The following is a 20,503-nucleotide window of genomic DNA, read 5'->3' as shown; positions in this document are numbered from 1 at the left end:
TGCTGCTGTGACGTCACCACTCCCGCAGCCCGCCTTTTCCGTCACGGCGCTGGGGGAAGTGGCGTCACTTCCGGCCGCCGCCTGCCGGCAGTGGAGCGGATCCGCCATGTCCACATCGCTGGGCTCCAACACCTACAACCGGCAGAACTGGGAGGATGCGGTGAGCGGGGCTGCCGCGAGGGGCCGGGGCAGCCGGGAGGAGCGGGCGTGGGCCGGCGGGGCGCTGCTCCGCCGCGGGAGCGCGTGGGGCGGCAAGGCCGCGATGCGAGCGGAGTGCGGGGAGGCGGCCCCGGGGACCCGCTGCCTTCCCCGGGGATCCGCTGCCTTCCCTTGGGACCCGCTGCCTGCGGCTGAGCCGCCCGGGAGGGCTGTGCCGCGGTTCCCCGGCTCTCCTTGCGGCGCAAAGGGATCGAGCCGCCCCGCCGCTCCTTCCCCCGCGCCGCCGTGCAGAGGCTGGAGCAGCTGCGGGGCTGAGCTGGGCCCCTCGTGTGCCCCTGGCCGCGTCCTTCCAGCTGAAGCCTCTCCCGAGTGGGCCCAGTGCAGACAATCGCTGCTGAGGGATAACGGGGGCGGTGTCGCTTGCTGCAGTCCGGGCACTGACAGGTTCTGATCTCAAAAAATCTCAAGATTTTTACTTAGTTATTCTAAGTTTTACTCCAAGCTACAGTAGCGACCAGATTCTATAGTAATTTGGGCCTGGGTCATGGCTTGCAGCTCTCCCGCTGTCTCTGAATCCATTTGCATCTTTTAATCATCTGTTGAGTTAAACTAGATCATTTTTCAGAGTGTGACTTGAATGCTGTTGTGATGGCAGAGCTTGTTACAAATTCCTGATTTTCTTGCTCGATTCAGGACTTCCCTATCCTGTGCCAGACGTGTCTTGGAGAAAATCCCTACATTCGGATGGTACGTGCCTGTTGGTCCCTGCAGCCTTCCCTCTCTCTGTGGTGACCCTAAAACTGTGGGTTTGGGGACTGAAAGGAGGCTGGGTACAGGAGGAGGTGCTGTAGTGAGCACACACTCCTGAACAGCTGGTTCTGCACAACAGGATCTGGTTCCAGCTGTTGTTGGTGTGTAATATCACAGTTAGGGGTGTGAATGAAGAACAGATCAATCACAAAGGAGAGAAGATGATCCAGTCCAGTGGCTGGAGTGCAGGAAATGATAGAAAATGAAATCTTAGTATTGGCAAGCTCCAACATGCAGAGCTGTGAGCTGCTCAAATTCTAATTGGTGCAATTTCTAAAATTTGACAAACGTGCACCTCTAAAATTAAGTTAAAGGTGACTTATGAAAGGAGTTTAAATTCCTGTTTGTTTTTGCTCTGTGGATGGTGAGTCAGTCCATTTCTGTTGCTTTTCTTTGCCTGGCCTGGTTGCCCATGACCTACATTGACATTATCTCCTTCACATTCATGTTCCACAAATTTTCTGAGAGAGATTGGGTTGTTCTTATGAAACAGAACCCTTATGCTACTATAGGGGGTATTTCAAATAACCCATGTTTGTTTCCATGGGTTATTTAATTTAACATCTTTCCTTAAAAAGAGCTGATAATGTTCCTTTTCATTCTCACCTTTCATCAGTACAGGAGGTGGGACTTAAAGTACTCTGTTTTTAATGAAAGTTTCTAAACCAAAAGTGTATTAAGAGTATTAGGATTTATATTTTTTTGTCCTGTTGACTTTCCAAGGTGTAAGCCAAATACATAGGGATAAGTGAGTCTAAATGCAGCATAAATATGAAAAAAACCTACTCTGTTATCATATCAATGATATGTTTCTTTTTTTTTTTTTTTATATTTCAGACCAAAGAAAAATATGGAAAAGAATGCAAGGTATGTTTGTGTGTTTTGAAGAAAGATTGTCAAAATTGGTGCAGATCTAGGAGCAATCCATTTTAATGATTAAAAACCTGTCAGCTTCAGAAGAGTGCTTATCTGGGTTAACTTAAAATGTTTATGCAACTACATAAATTTTTAGGTCAGTCTACTGTGCTTGTTAGACAAAGTCAATTGGTTCTAAAATTATTGAGCAAATCCTGAGTTTGTCTAAACAAGTCTTCATGTTTATCAGAATGTGGTTTTGCAAATACTGTTGTGCTATATGTGAAGTTATTGCAGCATTTTAAATTATCCATTTTTTTTGGCTGAGTGTGTTGTTTTTACTGAGAAGTGCAAAATACCTGGAGTTTGGTTTTTACTGTGAATGTTATTCATGCTACTTGGTGATTGTGTTGGCTGTCCAAGAAATAAGCCACAATTATTTCCAAGAGCAAGAAATACTCAGTGTTGTTTGGACTGAGAGAAATTAAAGGAGGTTTTTGCCCTTTTTTCAGTTTTCATCTGAGGTAGAGAAAAGGTATAATTTGGAGTCTGCACATATTGAGATTGTATTGTGTACTCAAGGTGTATCTGCAGAGGAAGCAAGTGCATCATTCCATGAGATAAGAGGGAGCATCACTCTTCTGCACCAAAGCTCTCATAACCTCTTCCAGGTTGCTGCTGTGCTGGTGCCTGATGTACCCATCATTGTAATTCATCTCTAGAAGCTCCACACTGACATCACCTGGAATCAAAGAGAATTTATATATCTTTGAGTAGATCTGCACTTGGGTTATTGCAATAAATAAAAAGAAAAACAACAACAAAAAAACCAACTTCCCTAAAATTTTTTCCTGTCAAAATAAAACCCCAAATAGAAATAAATATTCCTGAGCTCTGAGTCTAGGTTAGGACAAAGAAGCGTATTTATGGTTTGGAGAGGCTGGATGAGTTTGGAGCTTGTTTCCATGCCAGAAGCAGAACAGTAGCTGTGTGCAGGGTGAACCAAGTGCCACCTTTGTGTCCCAGATTTGTGCCAGGCCCTTCACGGTGTTCCGCTGGTGCCCCGGGGTGCGGATGCGCTTCAAGAAGACAGAAGTGTGCCAGACCTGCAGCAAGCTGAAGAATGTCTGTCAGACCTGCCTGCTTGACCTGGAGTATGGTGTGTACCCAAAAACCTGATCCAGGACAGGGAGCTGCCCTCTGAAATGGGAGCTGGTGAAATCTCTTTAAATGTGTGCATGTTATTGTCACTGGACAGTCTTTGAGAAGAGGAGGTCTTGTCTCTTCAGAGGTTCAAGGGCAGAGTGGTTTCCCTGAGCAGCAGATGATTTACCTCTGGTTACTGCAAGTTACAGAAATCACTTTTCTGCTCTGTTTCAGCTCATTCTTCCTATGGATTGGTTGGGGTTTTTTTGTTTCATTTTAGGTTTGCCTATCCAAGTCCGGGATGCAGGACTCTCCCTTAAGGATGAAATGCCTAAATCTGATGTCAACAAAGAATACTACACCCAGAACATGGAGCGAGAGGTAAGTAGCCAGCCATGATCTTGCTTTTTGGGTGGCTGTGTGTGGGGAGGAAAGGACAGCAATGACCTAGCTTCTCTTAAAACCGCTTGCTTACTCTGATTCTGTGCATTAGTGTTCAGTGCTGATATACACATTAATCATTTGTGTTCTGCCTGCTTTTAGATAGCCAATTCTGATGGCACCAGACCAGTTGGTGCACTAGGAAAAGCTACTTCTACCAGTGACATGCTGCTGAAGCTGGCCCGAACCACTCCATACTACAAACGCAACCGTCCTCACATCTGTTCCTTCTGGGTAAAAGGAGAGTGCAAGAGAGGAGAGGAGTGTCCCTACAGGTACAGACACAGCTTGGACAGCCCATCTCTTCACCATGGTCAGATGCAGCTTCCCTTGGAGATGCTGCAGTTGGCAGGAGACACTACAGTGATTTGGGTCAGGGCAACACTTGCATCCAGCGACAGCAAATGAATCTCTTGTGGTGGCAAGTTGTTTTGTGAGAAGTTGGTTGTGTCCTTTGCCAAAGAAGTGACTGCAGCTCTTCTCTTGTGTAGTCAATTTTTCCCCTTTGTGCTGTCAGTCCCCTCAAGCAGAGATCTTTGTATTTGAACAAGAGGCTGTTTCAAACCCAGCTCTTGTGTTTTGTAGTGCTGAGTGTTGAGCTGTCAGAAGCACCATTCATTCAGAACATGACGCAGTCCTGGCTGCAGTTGAAGTCTTCAGGGCTTTGTTCCATTTTGGCATGTTTATGTGGACAGGGTTAAGGATATAATTGACCTGAGGCTTTGAGAAGGGGAACTGGCAGCTACAGTAATTTTAATCCATTCAGTTGTCCCTTATGTTATAAAATGCTTTGTTTGCTGGACCTTAGACATGAGAAGCCTACAGATCCAGATGATCCTCTGGCTGACCAGAACATCAAAGATCGTTACTATGGAATTAATGATCCTGTGGCTGACAAGCTTCTGAAACGAGCATCAACCATGCCTCGTCTAGATCCTCCTGAAGACAAGACTATTACTACACTGTATGTTGGAGGGCTTGGAGATACCATCACTGAATCAGATCTCAGGTGTGTTGGTGAATTTGTATTGCCCTTGCCTTTTTGTTTGACACTTTGATAATGGCTCTTCAAGTGAGGAACAAAAATAAATTTGGATTTCAGTTTTTTTTAATGGGGAACTGGTTGGTGGGCAAGTGCAGAGGAGTGCCAGCTTGTTGAAGAACAAACAGGCACGTTTCAAATGCTTTGATTAAAATTTATCTCTTTAAAGATGAGTCATCCCTTTGTGCTGTTGGGGATACTGTGTAACCCTTTTTACAAGGAGGTCCTGTATCCTCTAGCTAGCTACTGAGAGAAGCTGCTGCAGAGCTTTAATTGCTCCATAATTGCACGGAGGCTAATTATGATTAACTGATTGATTCCTGATTTCTAATTATTAGTTTGAACTGGAAATGGAGAAGAGAAAATTTCTGAGCATGCCTGTTTCACCTGCCCTATATCCTGTGTCTAGGAGGAGTGGGCTATCATAATAATTTTTTTTCTCCTATACAGAAATCACTTCTACCAGTTTGGGGAGATCCGGACGATCACGGTGGTGCAGAGGCAGCAATGTGCTTTCATCCAGTTTGCCACCAGACAGGCTGCAGAGGTGGCTGCTGAGAAATCCTTCAACAAACTCATCGTCAACGGCCGCAGGCTCAACGTCAAATGGGGAAGGTAAGTGTGGGGTCACGAAACCCAGAGGATTTGTAAGTTCTTCTCTCAGTTGACAGTCTTGATCAGCAGGATTGGGTATTATGCAGAAGTTGATACTTGTTTGGTAAATAGTTGGGATCCTCTTGCATTTTGGTTTTATTTTTTCAATGAGATCTGGCTTGGAGATGACATAAGTAGCATAGGGGGTTTCTTGGTTGAGGATTATGGATGAGCTTTGGTGGCTTTGCTCCTAGTCCATCTCCTGTAAACTCTGTTTGCAAACTTGGTACCATCTATCTGATGTTCTGTGTATTTTTCATCTTTGGGCTGAAGAAATGGATCTGGAATAGATAATGTGAAGCCACTGTGGTTTAAATATTTCCTTATCCTGCTTTTCTCATCTTTGTTCTCAAACTTTTGTTTGTTTTTCAGGTCCCAGGCAGCAAGAGGAAAAGAAAAGGACAAGGAAGGCACTACAGAATCGGGGATAAAGCTGGAGCCAGTTCCAGGACTTCCGGGAGGTAATGTATTCATCTCTGAAACACTTAATGCTGACCCACCTCCATGGGCGAGACTGCTGTTAAACTTCCAGAAGCAGTTACAGTTCAGGATGGTACAGGCTGTGGTGAACCCAGAGCAGTTACAGTAGGTTTGCAGCAGATCCAGCTGGATGGGAGGTGAGCTTTGTCTAGGAATAGATCCTTGATGAAAAGAGAGCTCTTTATGTGATGAGTAAGAAGTTAAAGCTGAATTCAACTTACTTAGCTCACAGATACTTGCAACCCGTGCTTTTAATGTCCAGTGAGTGTTGTATGATGGACAAAGCAAAGCTGGTTTCAGATGAAGGAATTTGGTGACTGGGGTTTCAGGGCAGTTCAGCTTCTTGCTCCAGTTCATACATGCAATAGTAGCAACAGTTTGCCCTTGTGAAAGCGTGGGTTGTGCTTCATCTCTAAAGGCAGACACCTCTGCTTGTCTTGCCTGAGAGATTTTCCATAACCATATGTACTTTTTCTGCAGCCCTCCCCCCTCCTCCAGCTGCAGAAGAGGAGGCTTCTGCAAATTACTTCAATCTACCTCCAAGTGGCCCTTCAGCCGTGGTGAACATTGCCCTGCCACCTCCTCCTGGCATCGCTCCACCGCCGCCTCCAGGTACCTGTGTTTCCCCCTCAAGTGGGGCTGTGAAATTCAGTGTAAGACAGTCTCTTCCTCCTTGCCAGGCCATGCTGCAGTACTGATGCATGCCCTGAGCTGATTTTCCTCATCCCTGATCACACAGTGTAAACGGATGAGCTAAACTGAGCTGTCAGCACAGTTTAATTAAACTGAGCTGCCTGTTGTGGTTGGTATTTGCTTGCAAATTCCCAGGCATGTTGGAGATCACTGGTACTGGTACTGAGACCTACTCAGTGCTTTTGCTGGCTGTGTAAATGCCACATTAACCCGAACATCAAAGGGTAATTTTGCAGACGGTTGAATGCTGGCATGGCCTTGGCTCTAATCTGTCCAGAGATACTTTTTTTACTTTTTTTTTTTTTTTAATGGAATTTTGGACTCTCATAGATGTATTTGCTCTGCTCTGTGATTGAGTAGAAAACATTTAGATGGATACTACAGACACCTGCCCAGTCCTCCCCACTAGCTTTTATTTGTAAGGATGTGTGTTGGGTAGGGATTGGCCCTCGTTGTACTGAAAAGAGGGGCAGGAGTTCAGGGAGATGGGAGACGTGCACATTTGTGAGGCACAGCTGTCAGCCAGCTGTGGTGTCAGCACTTTGAAGCAGCAGTACACACACATCAGGTTTTCTGTTGCTTTGCCTGAAGTTGCCAACTTTTGTTTCTGCAGGTTTTGGACCACACATGTTCCACGCCATGGGGCCCCCACCTCCCTTCATGAGAGCCCCAGGCCCCATCCACTACCCATCCCAGGATCCCCAGAGGATGGGTGCCCATGCAGGAAAGCACAGCAGCCCCTAGCACGTCCTGCCACCCTCATTGTTGAAGTCAATGTTATTTTCTAGTTACTATGGTAGCACCATATGTTGAGCTGTGGGTGAGCTAGAGATGCCTTATTTCCCTGCTTGCAGCCACAGGGCAAGCTCAGCTCCTTGTCTCCACTTATAATCGGGTTCTTGGTATGTCCCAGGTCTTTCTATTAGTGTGGGGGGTGGGTGTGGGACAGACAGAAGGGCTGTCAGGGGTCTGTGGGTCTGGAGTACCAGAATTACAGTGCTATCTGTGTATCCCATTGGCACACTTTTGAAATAAACTTCTGGAAAAACAAAACAAAACCGAACCCTTTTCATGCCCTTTTGATATCCTCAGTTAGAATGTTATGGACTGTTAAAATGTAACCAGAGACTCTTTTCTGTCAGGTAACTAATGATGTATTATTCTAATGAGGTATTAAACCAGGACTGAATAAGAGTTGAAAAATGAGCTCATCAGACCTGCCAAACCCATGGCTTGGCCTTACTGCTATACAGAATTTTCCTCCTTCCTTTTTCCAGACTTCTTGATTAAAAAAAGACAAGAAAACAAAGCAGAGGAGGTGTAGCACTTGTAGCATCACTGATTTGGTTTCTCTGGAGAAAGAGCTGGGCTTTGGATGTGGGTAATTCTGTTTTTGTCAGGGGAGAGCTCACGCAGAGTGGTGTTGGACATGCTGGTGGATGGGAGAGGGCTGTGGCATTTGCCACTGCTCTGGTCCAGTGTCTGTAGCCAGGACCTGTGAGTGCTGTAACAGATTTGGCATGCAGGAGACTTCACATCATCCCAATTTATTTATTATTTCCAGGGTGCCTAGGTTCTGCAGATGCTGGACAAAGAGGAGAGAAATGGAATTGGAACAGGGCAGCAGTTAAGCATCATAGATTTATTGTTTCTAAGGAACAAACCATTTTTCTTTCCGTTTGCTTGCCCCCTCCTGCTTCTGTGGGAAACAGAGTAATGAAAGCTTCCCACCTGCGTGATATGTTGTGGCAGCAGAATCCCTGCGTGGGGTTTGCTCTGCACAGCGTTACAAATTTCACAAATGAGGCAGCTGCTAGCTGCATTTTTACCACAACATTTACTTGCCCCATTTAACCACAGTGGTGGAAAAAAGAACTTTTATCCTGATGCTTTTGGGAGTATAAGAAAGGGCAACATTAAGAACCTGACAAAAGCAATTGAAGCAAGCCTGTGTTGAGTCAGAGGTTTTTGTGAATGGGGTTCCCCAGGTATTCTGGTGACTGTAGGCTGTTGTTAGCTTCATGTCCCACTGTGTGTCACTGCTGGAAGTGTTGGTGTAGTTGGAGCCTCATTGCTGAATTTCACGTTCCCAGGGAATCCTGTGCTTGCTCTGGAAGCATGGCCGTGCTGCTTTTCCTTCCCACTGGTGTGGAAGTTACCAGAACACCCCAGCAGCATCCTCACACTAGTGAGGTTCTGCAGGGCAGCAGATCCAGGTCGGGCCTGATCACTGACCAACTACATGAAGCAAATCTGTCATAAGTCACTCAAAGAGCTAGATTAGATGTTCAGGCGAGACATGCAAAGAGCAGTAGGAAGGGGGAAATAGCTGCCAAGTGCTAGCCAGTAGCTTCTGGAAAACAGAGCACAAGTTTCCAACTCCTGGCATTCTTCTCCCCTCTGTCATGGCTGTGCTGTATTGGTAAATGGGTAGATTCCCACTCCATTTGTTTTTGTTGTCCAGTCAAGCTCCAGGTAGCTGCTTTAAACATGCCAATGCCTCAAGTAACTTGTTTTGCTACTTCTCTTCCATTATCACCTCCTCTCTGCGTCCTGACTGGAATGACAGATACAGAGTTGTCCTGAAGATGGAACTTCTCTGCAAAAGCACCAGCTGTCTGATCAGGTCTCGTGTGCCAGTGAGGATGCAGTGAGGCAGCTTTGGTGTGTTGCAGCTGGTGGTGCTGCTGTTTTCCATGAGGCAGGGAAGAGGACAGGCTGTACGGGATGTTTTGTACGGGAGCTTGCGGGAATCTGCTGGATTAACAGCGAGGACTTGGCTGGTTGGGTTGGCACTGACTGCAAGGGGAATTCAGAATGGTCCCACACTCGAGCTCCTTCAAACCCCACTCAAAGATGACAATCCAAGCCCACCAGCTGAGCTTCCATGAAGGATACCCTCCCTCCCCTCCCCTGCGAGCGTGTCCGAGTCCAGTGAGGGAACCATCCGTGGCCATGGGGAAGGGAGCGCACGTCCTACAGCTCTTCGCTCTCCGGCAGGATCCGCACCCAGCCTTGGGCCACCCTGTTGAAGTTGGGCCTGTGGGAAATCACCTCCAGCACACTCAGGTTATCCAGCTCTACGGTGGGCAAGGAGAACAGCTCACCAACCAACGCCCTGTCAAACGGGGCTGGGGTCCTGCAGCACAAGGAGAAGCGCGTTTAGTCACAAGGAGAGGCTGGCCGTGTTGTGAAGGTGTTAGACAAAATAAGTTTGGATTTACTGAGGCCAGTGCAATGTAGCAATGCCTGTTGCATTGCCTAACCCTCCTCTTCCTTCCCAGGATGCTATTAGAGCCCTGCCAGCCCAGCAGGGTGGATCTCTGGTACAGAGCCCACCTCAACTCAAGCTTTGGCAAGCCAGAAGAGTGGGGTTCGATGCTTGGGTGTTGCTGGAAGTATTCTGCACATGGAAGGGCTTAGAGACCAGTGACAGTGAAAAACCCTTGGTCTTGAGAGTGTCTCATCTGCAGCTCCTGTGTCCTGCAGAGGGCTGGGGCTGACAGCACTGCTCAGGATCACACCAGCACATGCAGCTCGCTTGGCCCTGGCTCCATCCTGCCTTTTGGGACCTAAAGGAGGAGCAGTGTGGGGGCAAGAGCTGTCATCTCTTTCTGGAGAAATGTGGAAAGGGACTGGGGAAGAGTGTGCCAGCCCCCAGAAAGCCAAGAATGTTGGTTTTGGAGCAGCACATGGGGGCTGAGCTATCAGTGAGGCAAAACTGGGAATGTTTGCTTTGGGAAGCACAGCTAGAACATGAATAACGTGGCACTGTTTTGCAATAAGAGGGGAAAGGCAAATGAGACAAGTTAGTTCTAGGAACTTTCTTTTGGGAAAAGAGAGTCTTTGTCAAAGCTTGGTTTTCACTCTCTCTTAAGGCAGCACACCTTAGCAAGGTGGCCCAGGTTTTTGCATCACAGTCTGAATATTCAAAATTTGGGATAAATGATCCTGCTTTAACACAATTGTGGAGATGATGGACTTGCCCTTGCTCTGTGCCCCATGAGAGCTGTGCTGGGATTCAGCTAGCCTTAGGCAAGACCACTGGCTTTTCGATAGCCAGCTTGTTCCAAAAAGTTTGTTTTTCTGTGGCTTGGTATTTGAACTAAGAAGTGATTTAAAAGCTTGGAAGATTGTGAAAAGCCCAGTTAAAAGCAGATTGGCTTTCTGAATCTTCCTGCCTCACTGAAGAATTAGAGGAGGTGGCAAGAGGCTTGGAGTTAAATTAGCATCCATCTGTATTAAATTACAGTTGAAGACTTAAAATAGAAAGGCAGTGTGTGAGAGGGGAGAAATGGTACAGGGTAGAGTATTATTCAGAAACATGCCCTTGCTTCAGTCCCTGTTCATAAATAAATCCTGAGGCAGAAACATGGCTAAATGTTGAAAGAAAAGAGCCAAGTGTCTGCAGCAGCTCCTTGTTCTCTCCCTGCAGCACCTCCTTGGCTCTAACTCTTCAAGGAGAGTGACATGGCAAAGCCCCAGGGCTGAGGGGGAGGAGAGCAGCAAGGGGATAGTGGTGGCCAGGCTCATCTCTGCCCTTTAGGATGGCTTTTGCCACAAGGAGGAGTTGTGATCCCCCGCAGCCCCTTTTGCCAAGTGCTGAAACCACAGCATGCCTCAAATCCAGCCCTGGGGCGGGTGCAGGGGAGCTGCTGCTGTTGGCCCATGGTCTGCTGGGGAACAGTGCTGTGTCCCAGGAGGAAACTCCAGTGGGAACTTGCCTACTGGAAGGTGACTTTGGCCAGGCCACCAAAGCCAATGTAATTCCATCCTCATGACAGAGGCTTTCAGGAGGGAGGACAGACAGGACTCTTTTTGTTGATTCCCTGGGATGATGTTCAGCTTAAAATTTCATTTCTCCTTATTCTGCCATGGGTTGCTGGTGCTTTGCTACCAGCAGATCTCCACCTCCTGGATCCCCACTAAACACCTTTCCAGAAAGGAGATCTGTCTTGGCAGTCTTTGCTCCAGGGTCCCACCCTTGACCCCAGTGTAATTTGGAGGTGTGAGGGGGCACCAGCTGTGCAGCCACAGGACACAGAGCTTGCCAGGCTGAGCCACCAGAAACCCCCTGGCCTGGAGGCTTTGGGCTCAAGCAGGTGTTTGGAAGGAATCTGGTGACCTCTTAGCACTCTGTGGGGAGATTAACCTTATACCCCCACTGCTTCCAGCAGCTGCTTGAATACCTTAGGGAAATTAGGAAAGAGACTTGGCACTGTGTCATTCCTCCACCCCACCCAGAGCTGAGCCCAGCTGGGAACAGGAGTGATTCCTACTCCAGGGCCATGTTTATAAGAATTGGTCCTCCCAAATTTCCTCCCTGAGGTTACCCAGTGAGATCAAGCTGCTTAAGGCTGTGCAAGCACAGTAGTGGAGCTGAGAGGAGATCTGGGGAAGAGCTGCTGGAGGCAGGAACCTTTGCAGGAAGCCACAGAGGAGCTCCTGAGTAGGAAAAGAGCATCCTGAGCCCTTGCTGTGCCCCTCTGGGGTATAAAGAGGGCATGAATGGTTGCATTTCCCTGGCAGGATGGTGGGTGCTCCTCGAGGCTGAAGGGCTTGGCCAAGGGCTGGCTTGGTTGATGGTGTCTGCCCCTGTTACCTGTTGAAGCTCCTGAAGTCCCACGCAGGGGGTCTCATGGGTGGCGGGTTCTTGCTATACACAGCATTGTCTTTGTCACCAAAGAGCTCCTGCCACGGGGACCGGTAGCCCTTGGGGATGGCAGTGACATTGAACTTCTCATGGGGGATTTCTTTGAGGGGGCTCGAGTACCCTGTGCAGGGGAGAGACAGTGTGGGCTGCTGGTGCCCCAGCCAGGCTGAGGGAGGGGGCTGGGAACAGCCCAGCCTCTGCATGGCCACAGCCTGCTACTGGGGCAGGAATGAGTATCTATAACATATGTATTTATATATAGGTGTATGTATATATATATATATACACACATATACATACATATATATTTGTACACTTAAAATCTCTGGGGGAGGGTTGGGCAGACCCCTGAGCAAGCAGCAGCTCACTGCCTCCAGCCCCATGTTGCTGAGATCGCAGCAGAGCTGGGTTCAGGTGCAGGAAGCACTGACTTACCTGGGGCCAGGGCACTGGGGTTCAGGACTTTGCTCATGTGCAAGACCTTCTCTGACTTTTTGGGTACTTCTGGGGGGCCACCTTGGGGTGATGCTGCTACGTGGAGCTCAGAGTGATAATTCTCCTGGCCCTCAGCATTCTCGCCTGCCTGTTGAGGGGAGAGTTTACAAGCACAGGGGGAGTTCCCCATGCCCTGTCTGGGACTCGGGGGGTGGTTGAAAGCACCTCAGAGCTTCCTCCGTCTACTCACCATCTGTTCATTCACTGTTCCTTCTGGACCACTTTTCCCAGTGTGGTGGGAGCCACCTGCCCCTTGCCCTGGAAGCTGCAGGAGACAGTGAGTGGGTGCAGAGGGGGACCAGCACCATCCCCTTCCTCTTTGGTGGATATTGAACCCCATGTTTGCCCATCTCCATGCCCAGCCCACCAGGACATCTCTCTTCTCCCTTCACCTCTGCACAGCAGTCAGCCAACCATGGCTGCCCTGCAGAGAGACCACTGACCCTGCCAGGAATCAGGAATTCCTTCCTTGGAAAGGCTGTAAGAGCCAGGGAAGGGCTGTCCTCAGACTCACCTGCCTGGAGCCACCGGGATGCTCAAAGACAAAGCGCTGCACCCGCTTCTGGCGCTGCTGGAAGAGCCGGGAGCCACGGTTGTTCGGCAGGGAGAGCTCCTCGATCATCAGGTCGTGTGTTGTGCTCATCTTCTTCCCCAGGTCCAGCTGGGGCTCTGAGGAGGCTGGGAGAGCACAGCTACAGCTGAGGATGCTGCAGGGTTGCAGACCCCAAGGCAGCACAGACCGTGTATCCCCTCGTTCGGGTCTCTGTTCTGTGGCTGGGCCATTTGCCCATGCCAGGGACTGGTGCTTCCTCAGTGTGAGGAATGCCAGGGAGCTACAGAGGTTCAAGCAGCCTGTGCATGGACTGCTCCAACAAAAACAGGGCAAGTGGCCTCAACCAGAGCTGGGTCTGGCCCCTAGGCAGGGAAGGCAGCACTGTCCTGGGGCTAGTGGCACACCTGCACCCCCTTACCATGTTCAGGGCCTGGTCTCATGATGGCCATCACTTGCTGCCATGCTCCTGGGGCAGCTCTGTGGGAGGGGGATGGATCCCGTCTGGCTGGAAGAGAAAAGCACTTCAGGAGTGACACCAAACATGGGAACATGTCAGCCCCAGGCATGCCCCAGAGAGATGATAGGATGCAGCTGAGCATCTCTCCTGGTCAGCATCATCCCCAAGCATCTCCTTGCACCACTCTCTGTCCCCTTCAACAGACATAGGGAATGTTCAAATAACGCTGCCCCTCAGCCCCTGCCTGTCCTTCTTCCTCCCTGCCTTTCTTTAGGGCAGAAACTGTCCTTGCCCCTGTCTTTGCCCACAGTGAGCTGTTGTCCTTGTGCCCTAAGTGCCCTCAGAGCAGCAGGTGCTGGCCGAGCAGGGGCCCTGGCTACTGCCACCCCAGCACCTCCGCCTTAGCAGAGCTATTTTCAGCTGCTGGCTCCCAGGGTGCAGGAGCTGCAGCCCTGAACCTGCAGGGAGCTGGTGAGCCCAGCCACCAGCAAGAAGGGTCATGGCACCACTCGGCTGACTAGCTCCAATGTGGAGAGGTGGCTGGAAACCAGCTCCAGTCTGAGCCCCCTGAGCTGCCCACCTGCAGCAGAGCCCTCCTGTACTGCTGGGACACTCAGCTCCCCAAGGGCTGTTCCACCCTGTTTGGTGCATCTGGCACCCCTCAGCTTGGGCTGATGCAGGGCAGCTTCCCCTAAGGGCCCTGCAGTGCCGTGGTTCCTGTGGAGCTGGGGTGCCTGGTACACCCTGCCACTTCTGAGCTCAGCATTGGCCATCCACACAACGAGCCAGGGACCTGCACCCCATCCTTCCCTCTGCCCCACTCCAGGGAGACTGTACCCTGACCCCCACAGTGGTGCTGTCCCCTTTTCCAAGGACATCCCCAAGCCCCGTGCACCCACCCACCTGCTGACCCCCACGTGGGACCTCACCTTCCCTACCTGGCCAGGGGATACCCCAGATGCTTCTGGGGAACTGAAGATGCTTCTCCTCCTGTGCTGGGGATGAGGCCGAAGCTAAGCTGCTGCCACCAGCACTCGGTGGCCTCTGCTGGCCCTTCAAGGCACCCTTGGGCTCCTGCTGCTCGCCCCAACCCGTGCTGGGCTCCAACCCAGATGCCAAGGTCCAGCCACGAGACAGAAGTTATTTCTGGCTGAGAAAGGGGGCGGAGCAGGGCTGTGACCCTTGGGGACTGGGATGCCATCACCCCAGCGTGGAACAGGTCTGACTCACAGGGCTGAGGATGCCATAATCCTGGCATGGAGCAGGGCTCTGACCCTTGGGGATCAGGACGCCACAACCCAGCGTGAAGCAGGGCTGACCCGCACAGATGCAGATGCTGTCACCTGGCATGGAGCAGGGCTGACCCCTGGGGACATGTAGCAGCAGCAGGAGGTGGCCGTGTGCCATGTGTGCCCAGGCCACCTCGGGGACAGATCAGAGCCAGCCTGGGTGGAATAACGGCGGTTTATTTTGGAACTGGGTATACAGCGGTGTGATGAAGGCAGGCTGTGGTGGCTGCTGGAGCCAGGGTGGGAGATGTGTCCTGGGAGTGGGGGACTGTGCTCCAGAAGGGGCAGCTGCAGTGTGGAGGTGCTCCAGGGATCAGGGATGGGCTGGCTTCAGCAGTGTGTCCTGGGGAAGGGAAGGGGTGACGGTCTCTGTGAACAGGAATATGCGAGAGCCCTGGCAGCCCAAACACAACTCCTTTCCGGGGCTGGCCCCAAGGTGTGGGGACACATCCTCAGAATCACCTTCTGTGCCAACACCTCCTTCAAACCCTCTGCAACTTCTACCATTTCCTTCAGCTCCGACAGTTCCCCACCTGCCCTGGCTGTCACAGACCCCTGTGTGTGCCTCATCCACTGGAGTGGGGGTGGGGATGTGGGAACTTGGGTATGGGGACAGTGACAGGTACAAGGTGGGACTGTCCCTCTTGGTCTGGGCAGGAGGGCACCTGTAAACAGTCCCCTTAACATGGCAATAAATAACTTTGGCTCTTTTTGGTCTCTAGGGAAAGAAGGATTTGGGAGAATTTCTTTGAGAAAGAGTCAAAAGTTAAAAAAAAAAAGGCAGTGAAGAACTGGGGGGGCTGGAACTAAAAACTAAATTTTCCTCTCCAAAATCTAGTTTTAATTGACACCAGCCAAATCTAGAGGCTGGGAGAGCCTGGTCATGGCATCCAATCGATGCAACCCACCCGCAGCAGATGTGCCACCGCCCACCCCCAGGGAAGCAGAACTGCAGTGACACCCCGGGATAACACCTGTGAGCTGGGGACAAGGGCTCACGGGGCACCACCAAGCCCATCCCATGCTGGCTGTGCGGGACGGGGCTGGCTGGCAGGCAGGGACGGGCCGGCTCTCCCCCTCTGCCTGCTCCTGCCTGCTGACCACGCAGTCCTGCCCCGAAAGGTTAGCGTGGTAAAAATAGAGCGGGGCCATGGGACGGCGGGCGGGCGGGAGGCACCTGACCCCTCTGGCACACACAGGGGCCGTGGCAGCTCCGAAGGGACACTGCTTTTTGGGGACCTCAGCCCTGGGGTTTGGTGTGTTCCCGGTGGCATCACCCGGGCTGACGGGTGGAGGGAGAGGGTTTTTTGGCGGGGGCTGGCTTGTCTAGGAGGTGCAGGGAGCCCCTGAGGGCAGAGCCCCCGTCTTCAGCCGCAGGCTGCTGGTCCAGCCCCGGGGACAGAGGTTGAAGCTGTGGATTCCCGGGCTCTTGGTCCCCGAGTCTTCGGAGTCGAGGGAGACGTCCGAGTCCGTCGGGGACCGGGAGGTGCAGCGCTTGGCTGGGGACCGCCCACCCACCACGGGGGATGGCAGGGGGCTCTTGGGGACGGGGGACAGCCTGGGCACGGGGCAGGGAGACGCGCTGGATGGCAGCAGGAGCCGGCGACCTTCTGCCCAGGCGGCTCGGGGCATCCCGGGGGAGGCACAGGACTGGGGGCTGCCTGCCCGGGGCGATCGCAGGGGGCTTTTGAGGGTGGGCGAGGGGCTGCCCAGGCTCCCCAGCGCGCTGCCGGCAGCCTGCAGTGCCGGCGCTCTTGGCCCCAGCCGGGGCGACTGGGGCAGGCTGGGGGGGCCGGCGGAGATGGGGGTGAAGGGCCGGGAGCTCTCCAGCCCCACGGCTTTGGGAGAGGAGCTCTTCCTGCGGGCAGCGTTGATGATGTTCCTGGCGAGCCGCGCTTGCATCTGCCGGCTGGCGCGGGGGTCCGCGTCCTGCCGCAGCGGGGACAGGGACCTCTCGCTCCACGGAGGGGACGTGGGGGGTCCCTCATCCAGCTCGGGCACCGAGGCCGGGCTGGCCCAGCCGTCCAGGCTGCCCGGGCGCCGCGCCAGCCGGGGCGTCCAGGTGGGCGATGCAGGGAGGGACGAGCGCCTGTCCTGGAGAGGGACAGAGAGCGGGTTAGTGACCCCCACTCGGGGGGACGCAGGCACAGAGCAGGGGTACAGCGGCGGGAGGGTGCCGAGGGAAGATTCATGCTGGCACAGCCCCACAGGAGCTGGGGATGTCTCCTTGTGCATTTCACCCCTCCAAGGGGGTCCCCAAAACGCATTTGCCCCTGCACCCCCTTTTGCCCACCAAGGAGATGGGGGCAGACTGAGCCTGCCGTGAATCATCCTTGCCCAGAATATGTCCCAGGACCTGTCATTACCTGCAGCTTCCTCAAGTGTCCCCCTGGGGGATGCTCGGAGCCCCCTTGCACTGCCCCAGGATCCATCACCCAGCACTGCTCCCCAGGCGGCAGGAAAGAGAAGAGCCAGGTGTGACAGCGCAGAGAGTGTATTCAGAAAGAGGGGAAAAAAGAAAAATGCAGGAGAAGTAAAGCACAGTCAAAAGGCAACTTGGCACCATGGGGAAAGTGGCAAGAGGGCATGGGCAGAGGCACAGCTGGATGACAAGCCTTGGGCTGAGCATCACACAGCAGCCCTGCCCTCAGCACCCTCCTCATCCCAGCACATCCCTTGCTTCCAGCTGTGCCACACTGAGCCCAGGTGGGGACAGGGACCCTGCAGTGTCCCTGGGCCCAGTGCCACTGGGCTCTGCCATTCCCCGAGGGATACAGTTCTTCCTTCAGAGAGGAAGCAAATAAGGACAGATCCTGAAGGAGGAACAGAAGAGCCAGGAGCAGGCACAGTGAGGCAGAAAGGCAGTGTGTCCCCTCCAGGTTTGCTTTGGTAGGAAGCTGAGAAGAACCCAGGACAGAGGGGATGTGGAGGAGCAGGCAGAGCTCTGAGAGCTGGAAAAGCCGGAGATGAGGAAAGGAGGGAGTCAGAGGTGTGATGCTCCATAACAGTTTCCAGGAGAGAGAAGAACAAGAGCAGCCTTGTGGGACAGGCAGGCTCCCGCTGACTCTTTGGGAATCCTGCACCTCTGCGCCCAGTTCCCGCTGCCTCCCCAGGACTCCTCAGCTCCTCTTGCACCAGGAGCTCAGCAGTGCCTGTCACCCACTGTCCAGTGCTGCAGCCTCACATCACAACCACTTCTTTTTTCTATTTTCTTTTCTTCCCCCTCCCCACAACTTTTTTTAGTGGTTGGTTTGGGTTTTGGCTCTCCCATGAGCAGTTAGTTAGGGAGGACTCAGCTTAGCACCGCTGTGTTTCTCTCTCTGCCACCACTACTTGTAGTAAAAGGAAGGTTTCCACACCTGCGGCTCGATGCCGGCATTCCTGGTGGAGTAGGAGGGCCGGGGTGCCTGGAATCCTGCCTTTGCCCGGGGCGGCAGCAGGCGGCAGGGCGAGGCCAGCAGCGCCTCGGCCGGGGCTGCAGGGCTGGCTCGGCTCTCGGGAGTCAGGGGCAGAGCCCCGGCAGCACTGGGGAAGGGGCTGGCACTGGTCTGGCCGGCGCTGGGCACCACGGGCGGATGCCAAACTGGGGAAGGAGGCAACGGAGAGGTCGGGCAGGAGGCTTGCTGGGAATAGGGGTAGGAGTCGGGAAGAGAGGGTCTGGGTGGAGGCACCTCCTGGGGCATGGACCTTGCTGGCCCCTTGGATGGGGAGAGGATGAAGAGAGAAGACTGGAGCTGGTAAGGCTGGTGCCTGGAGATCTCCAGCTCCTTCTGGGACACCTCGTTCTCCATGAGGTTGCTGCCATACAGGGATGCAGGAGGGGTTTTGGAGGGCCTGCAGGGACTCTTGGAGGGGCGTCTGGAGACCATGGGTGACAGGTAAGCATTGTTGTCATACTTCCAGGAGGGAGGCAGGGACATGGTGGGCGATGGGGACCGCAGCAGGTCAGGCTGGGAGGGGGCCTCAATGATGAACTTCTCCATCCTGGATTGTCGGCGGGCAAAGAGCTCAGCCCCCTTCCCTCTCGCTTCAGTGAGGATGTGGCTGGGCTGTGGCTTCTTCTTGGGCTGGATGGTGGGAGACTTGAGGCAGGAGGACCACGCTGGAACATCCTCAGCTGGTGGGAGGTGCTGCACACCCCTGGCTGTGCTGTTGGGGACAAAGTTCGCAGCTTCAGCCCCGAGGGCGAAGGGCTCATCTTCGGCGCTGGGCTCCCCCTGCTCCTTCTGCTTCTTCCTGCTGTCTGCACTCTGAACCAGGTCCAGCAGGTCGGGGTTGGGGCTCAGCTTTGGCTTCTCCAAGAAGGTGAACATGGACTTTCTGCTGGCTCTGCGTGCAGCCGACTCCTCCAGGATCCCTGTTTTGGGCAGGGGGTTTGGTCCGCTCACCCCGCAGCCCAGGAGGGGATCTGGCAGCACCTTCTGCTCCTGGCTGGGGTACAGGACCGAGTAGGCAGGGGGGGAGCGGACACGGGTGAGGGGTGGGGGGCTGCTGAGGGTCTCTGCATAGGTTGGTGGTGGGGGCAGCTCGGGGGCAGGGGGTTCCTCGGCCGGCTGGGCACTGGCGGGGGATGCCTGGGTGCCGAAGGGTCTGGCCGTCCGGTTCTTCACAGGCTTGGGCTTGGCCAGGGTGAGATGGACCTCGTAGTACTGCCGGCCCTGTGTCCCGTTCTGCTGCTGCCCGCCTGGGGGTGCCATCCCTGTGGCTGTCCCCGCTGGCGCACTTGGCACCTCACTGGGCACCTCACCAGGAACCGCACCAGGCACCGCACCGGGCACTTCACCGGGCACTTCACTGGGCACCTCACCGGGAACTTTGACGTTCTTCCCCTCCTCGGGGCTCTGTGGCAGGACAAAAGCCGCCGTGTTCTGCTCCGCAGGGGCTGCTGCGTTTCCGAGCCCCTCCACCCCTCTCTCCATCCCACTGGCTGCCTGCTCCTGCACGCCGTTGGTGGTGGCCGGTGCCATGTTCTCCTTCAAGTAAACGCTGAGTGGGACCTGCTGGGCTTCAGCTGGAAGCTCCTGGCACGGGGAGGCGTTTGCCAGCATCCCTTCTCCTGGGTTGCCAGGCTGGCCAGGCTCCGGCTTCATCCCCTGCCCCTGGGTGTGCTCCATGGCGCCTTGGCGAGGCTGGGGCTGCGCGGGGCTCAGCGGCAGCCCCCCGCCATGCCCGCCCCCCGTGAGCCCGTCAACGCGCTGCCTGCGCCGGTGGAACAGCAGGACGCCCTTGGAGCTGGGGCCGGGCGCCGTGGTGAGCTGAGCCGCGATCCTCTGGCTCCGCGCCTTTGCCTCCTTCAGCTCCTTCTCCGAGAGGCTGGCGCTGCGGGAGAGACCTGGACAGAGAGGAGAGGGCCATTAGGACTCTCAGAGGGAATGTGGGGCGGCAGTCCTCCCCCTCCAGGACTGGCAGCCCTTCCTCCAGGTATCCCCCGGCATCCCGACTCCTTCCCTGGCAGGCGGGAGAAGGCAGGAGAGATGCACCGGGGCTGGGATACACGGTCCGCGGACAACGGGCACGCAGCACAGCCATCACAAAGATGCTGGGACAGATGGGAAAGCCCAGGGGACACCTAGTGACACTCAGGACGTTTCCACCACCCCATCCCGTATTTCAGCTGGGTTATGCGCACCCACCGCGCTGACCACACGGGAAAGGAATTTCTCGGAGCGGATCTCCGGTTGCAGCTCACATGGCTTCGGCCCCGGCTCCAAGAGGCAGTGGCGGGGAAGAGGCAGCGGGTATCCCCCAGCCCCTCGCTCCGATTCCCGGCATGCTC

General features: G+C 53.7%; 3 protein-coding genes across 3 annotated transcripts in view; 1 reads left to right on the top strand and 2 right to left on the bottom strand.

Moving 5' to 3' along the window:
• The first annotated feature begins 66 nt into the window (after window positions 1–66).
• Window positions 67–7,404, top strand: RBM22 (RNA binding motif protein 22). Its single transcript, XM_084215780.1, has 11 exons — window positions 67–160; window positions 853–906; window positions 1,807–1,836; window positions 2,851–2,983; window positions 3,251–3,351; window positions 3,514–3,686; window positions 4,220–4,420; window positions 4,904–5,068; window positions 5,480–5,568; window positions 6,068–6,199; window positions 6,894–7,404. Exons 1-11 carry the CDS (start codon window positions 107–109, stop codon window positions 7,022–7,024), a joined length of 1,263 nt encoding a protein of 420 aa, XP_084071906.1. The 5' UTR covers window positions 67–106; the 3' UTR covers window positions 7,025–7,404.
• A 1,852-nt stretch (window positions 7,405–9,256) lies between these two features.
• MYOZ3 (myozenin 3) lies at window positions 9,257–13,580 on the bottom strand (the record flags this gene model as incomplete). Its single annotated transcript, XM_084215663.1, has 6 exons — window positions 9,257–9,419; window positions 11,883–12,054; window positions 12,369–12,516; window positions 12,619–12,693; window positions 12,943–13,106; window positions 13,400–13,580. 6 exons carry the CDS (start codon window positions 13,578–13,580, stop codon window positions 9,257–9,259), a joined length of 903 nt encoding a protein of 300 aa, XP_084071789.1.
• Window positions 13,581–14,954: 1,374 nt separating this feature from the next.
• SYNPO (synaptopodin) overlaps window positions 14,955–20,503 on the bottom strand; it is a gene marked incomplete at its 5' end in the record, with an annotated part of 32,163 nt that continues 26,614 nt past the window's right edge. Inside the window, 2 exons of the mRNA XM_084215807.1 lie at window positions 14,955–16,821; window positions 18,087–20,059. Coding sequence (XP_084071933.1) covers window positions 16,054–16,821; window positions 18,087–20,059 — 2,741 coding nt within the window. The 3' untranslated portion in view covers window positions 14,955–16,053. The remainder of the gene's footprint in view (window positions 16,822–18,086; window positions 20,060–20,503) is intronic.

This window comes from Fringilla coelebs, assembly GCF_963513975.1.
Source record: "Fringilla coelebs genome assembly, chromosome: 15".
Taxonomy (NCBI): domain Eukaryota; kingdom Metazoa; phylum Chordata; class Aves; order Passeriformes; family Fringillidae; genus Fringilla; species Fringilla coelebs.
The sequence above is the reverse complement of the archived record's forward strand: the minus strand, read 5'-3'. Positions and strand labels throughout refer to the sequence as shown.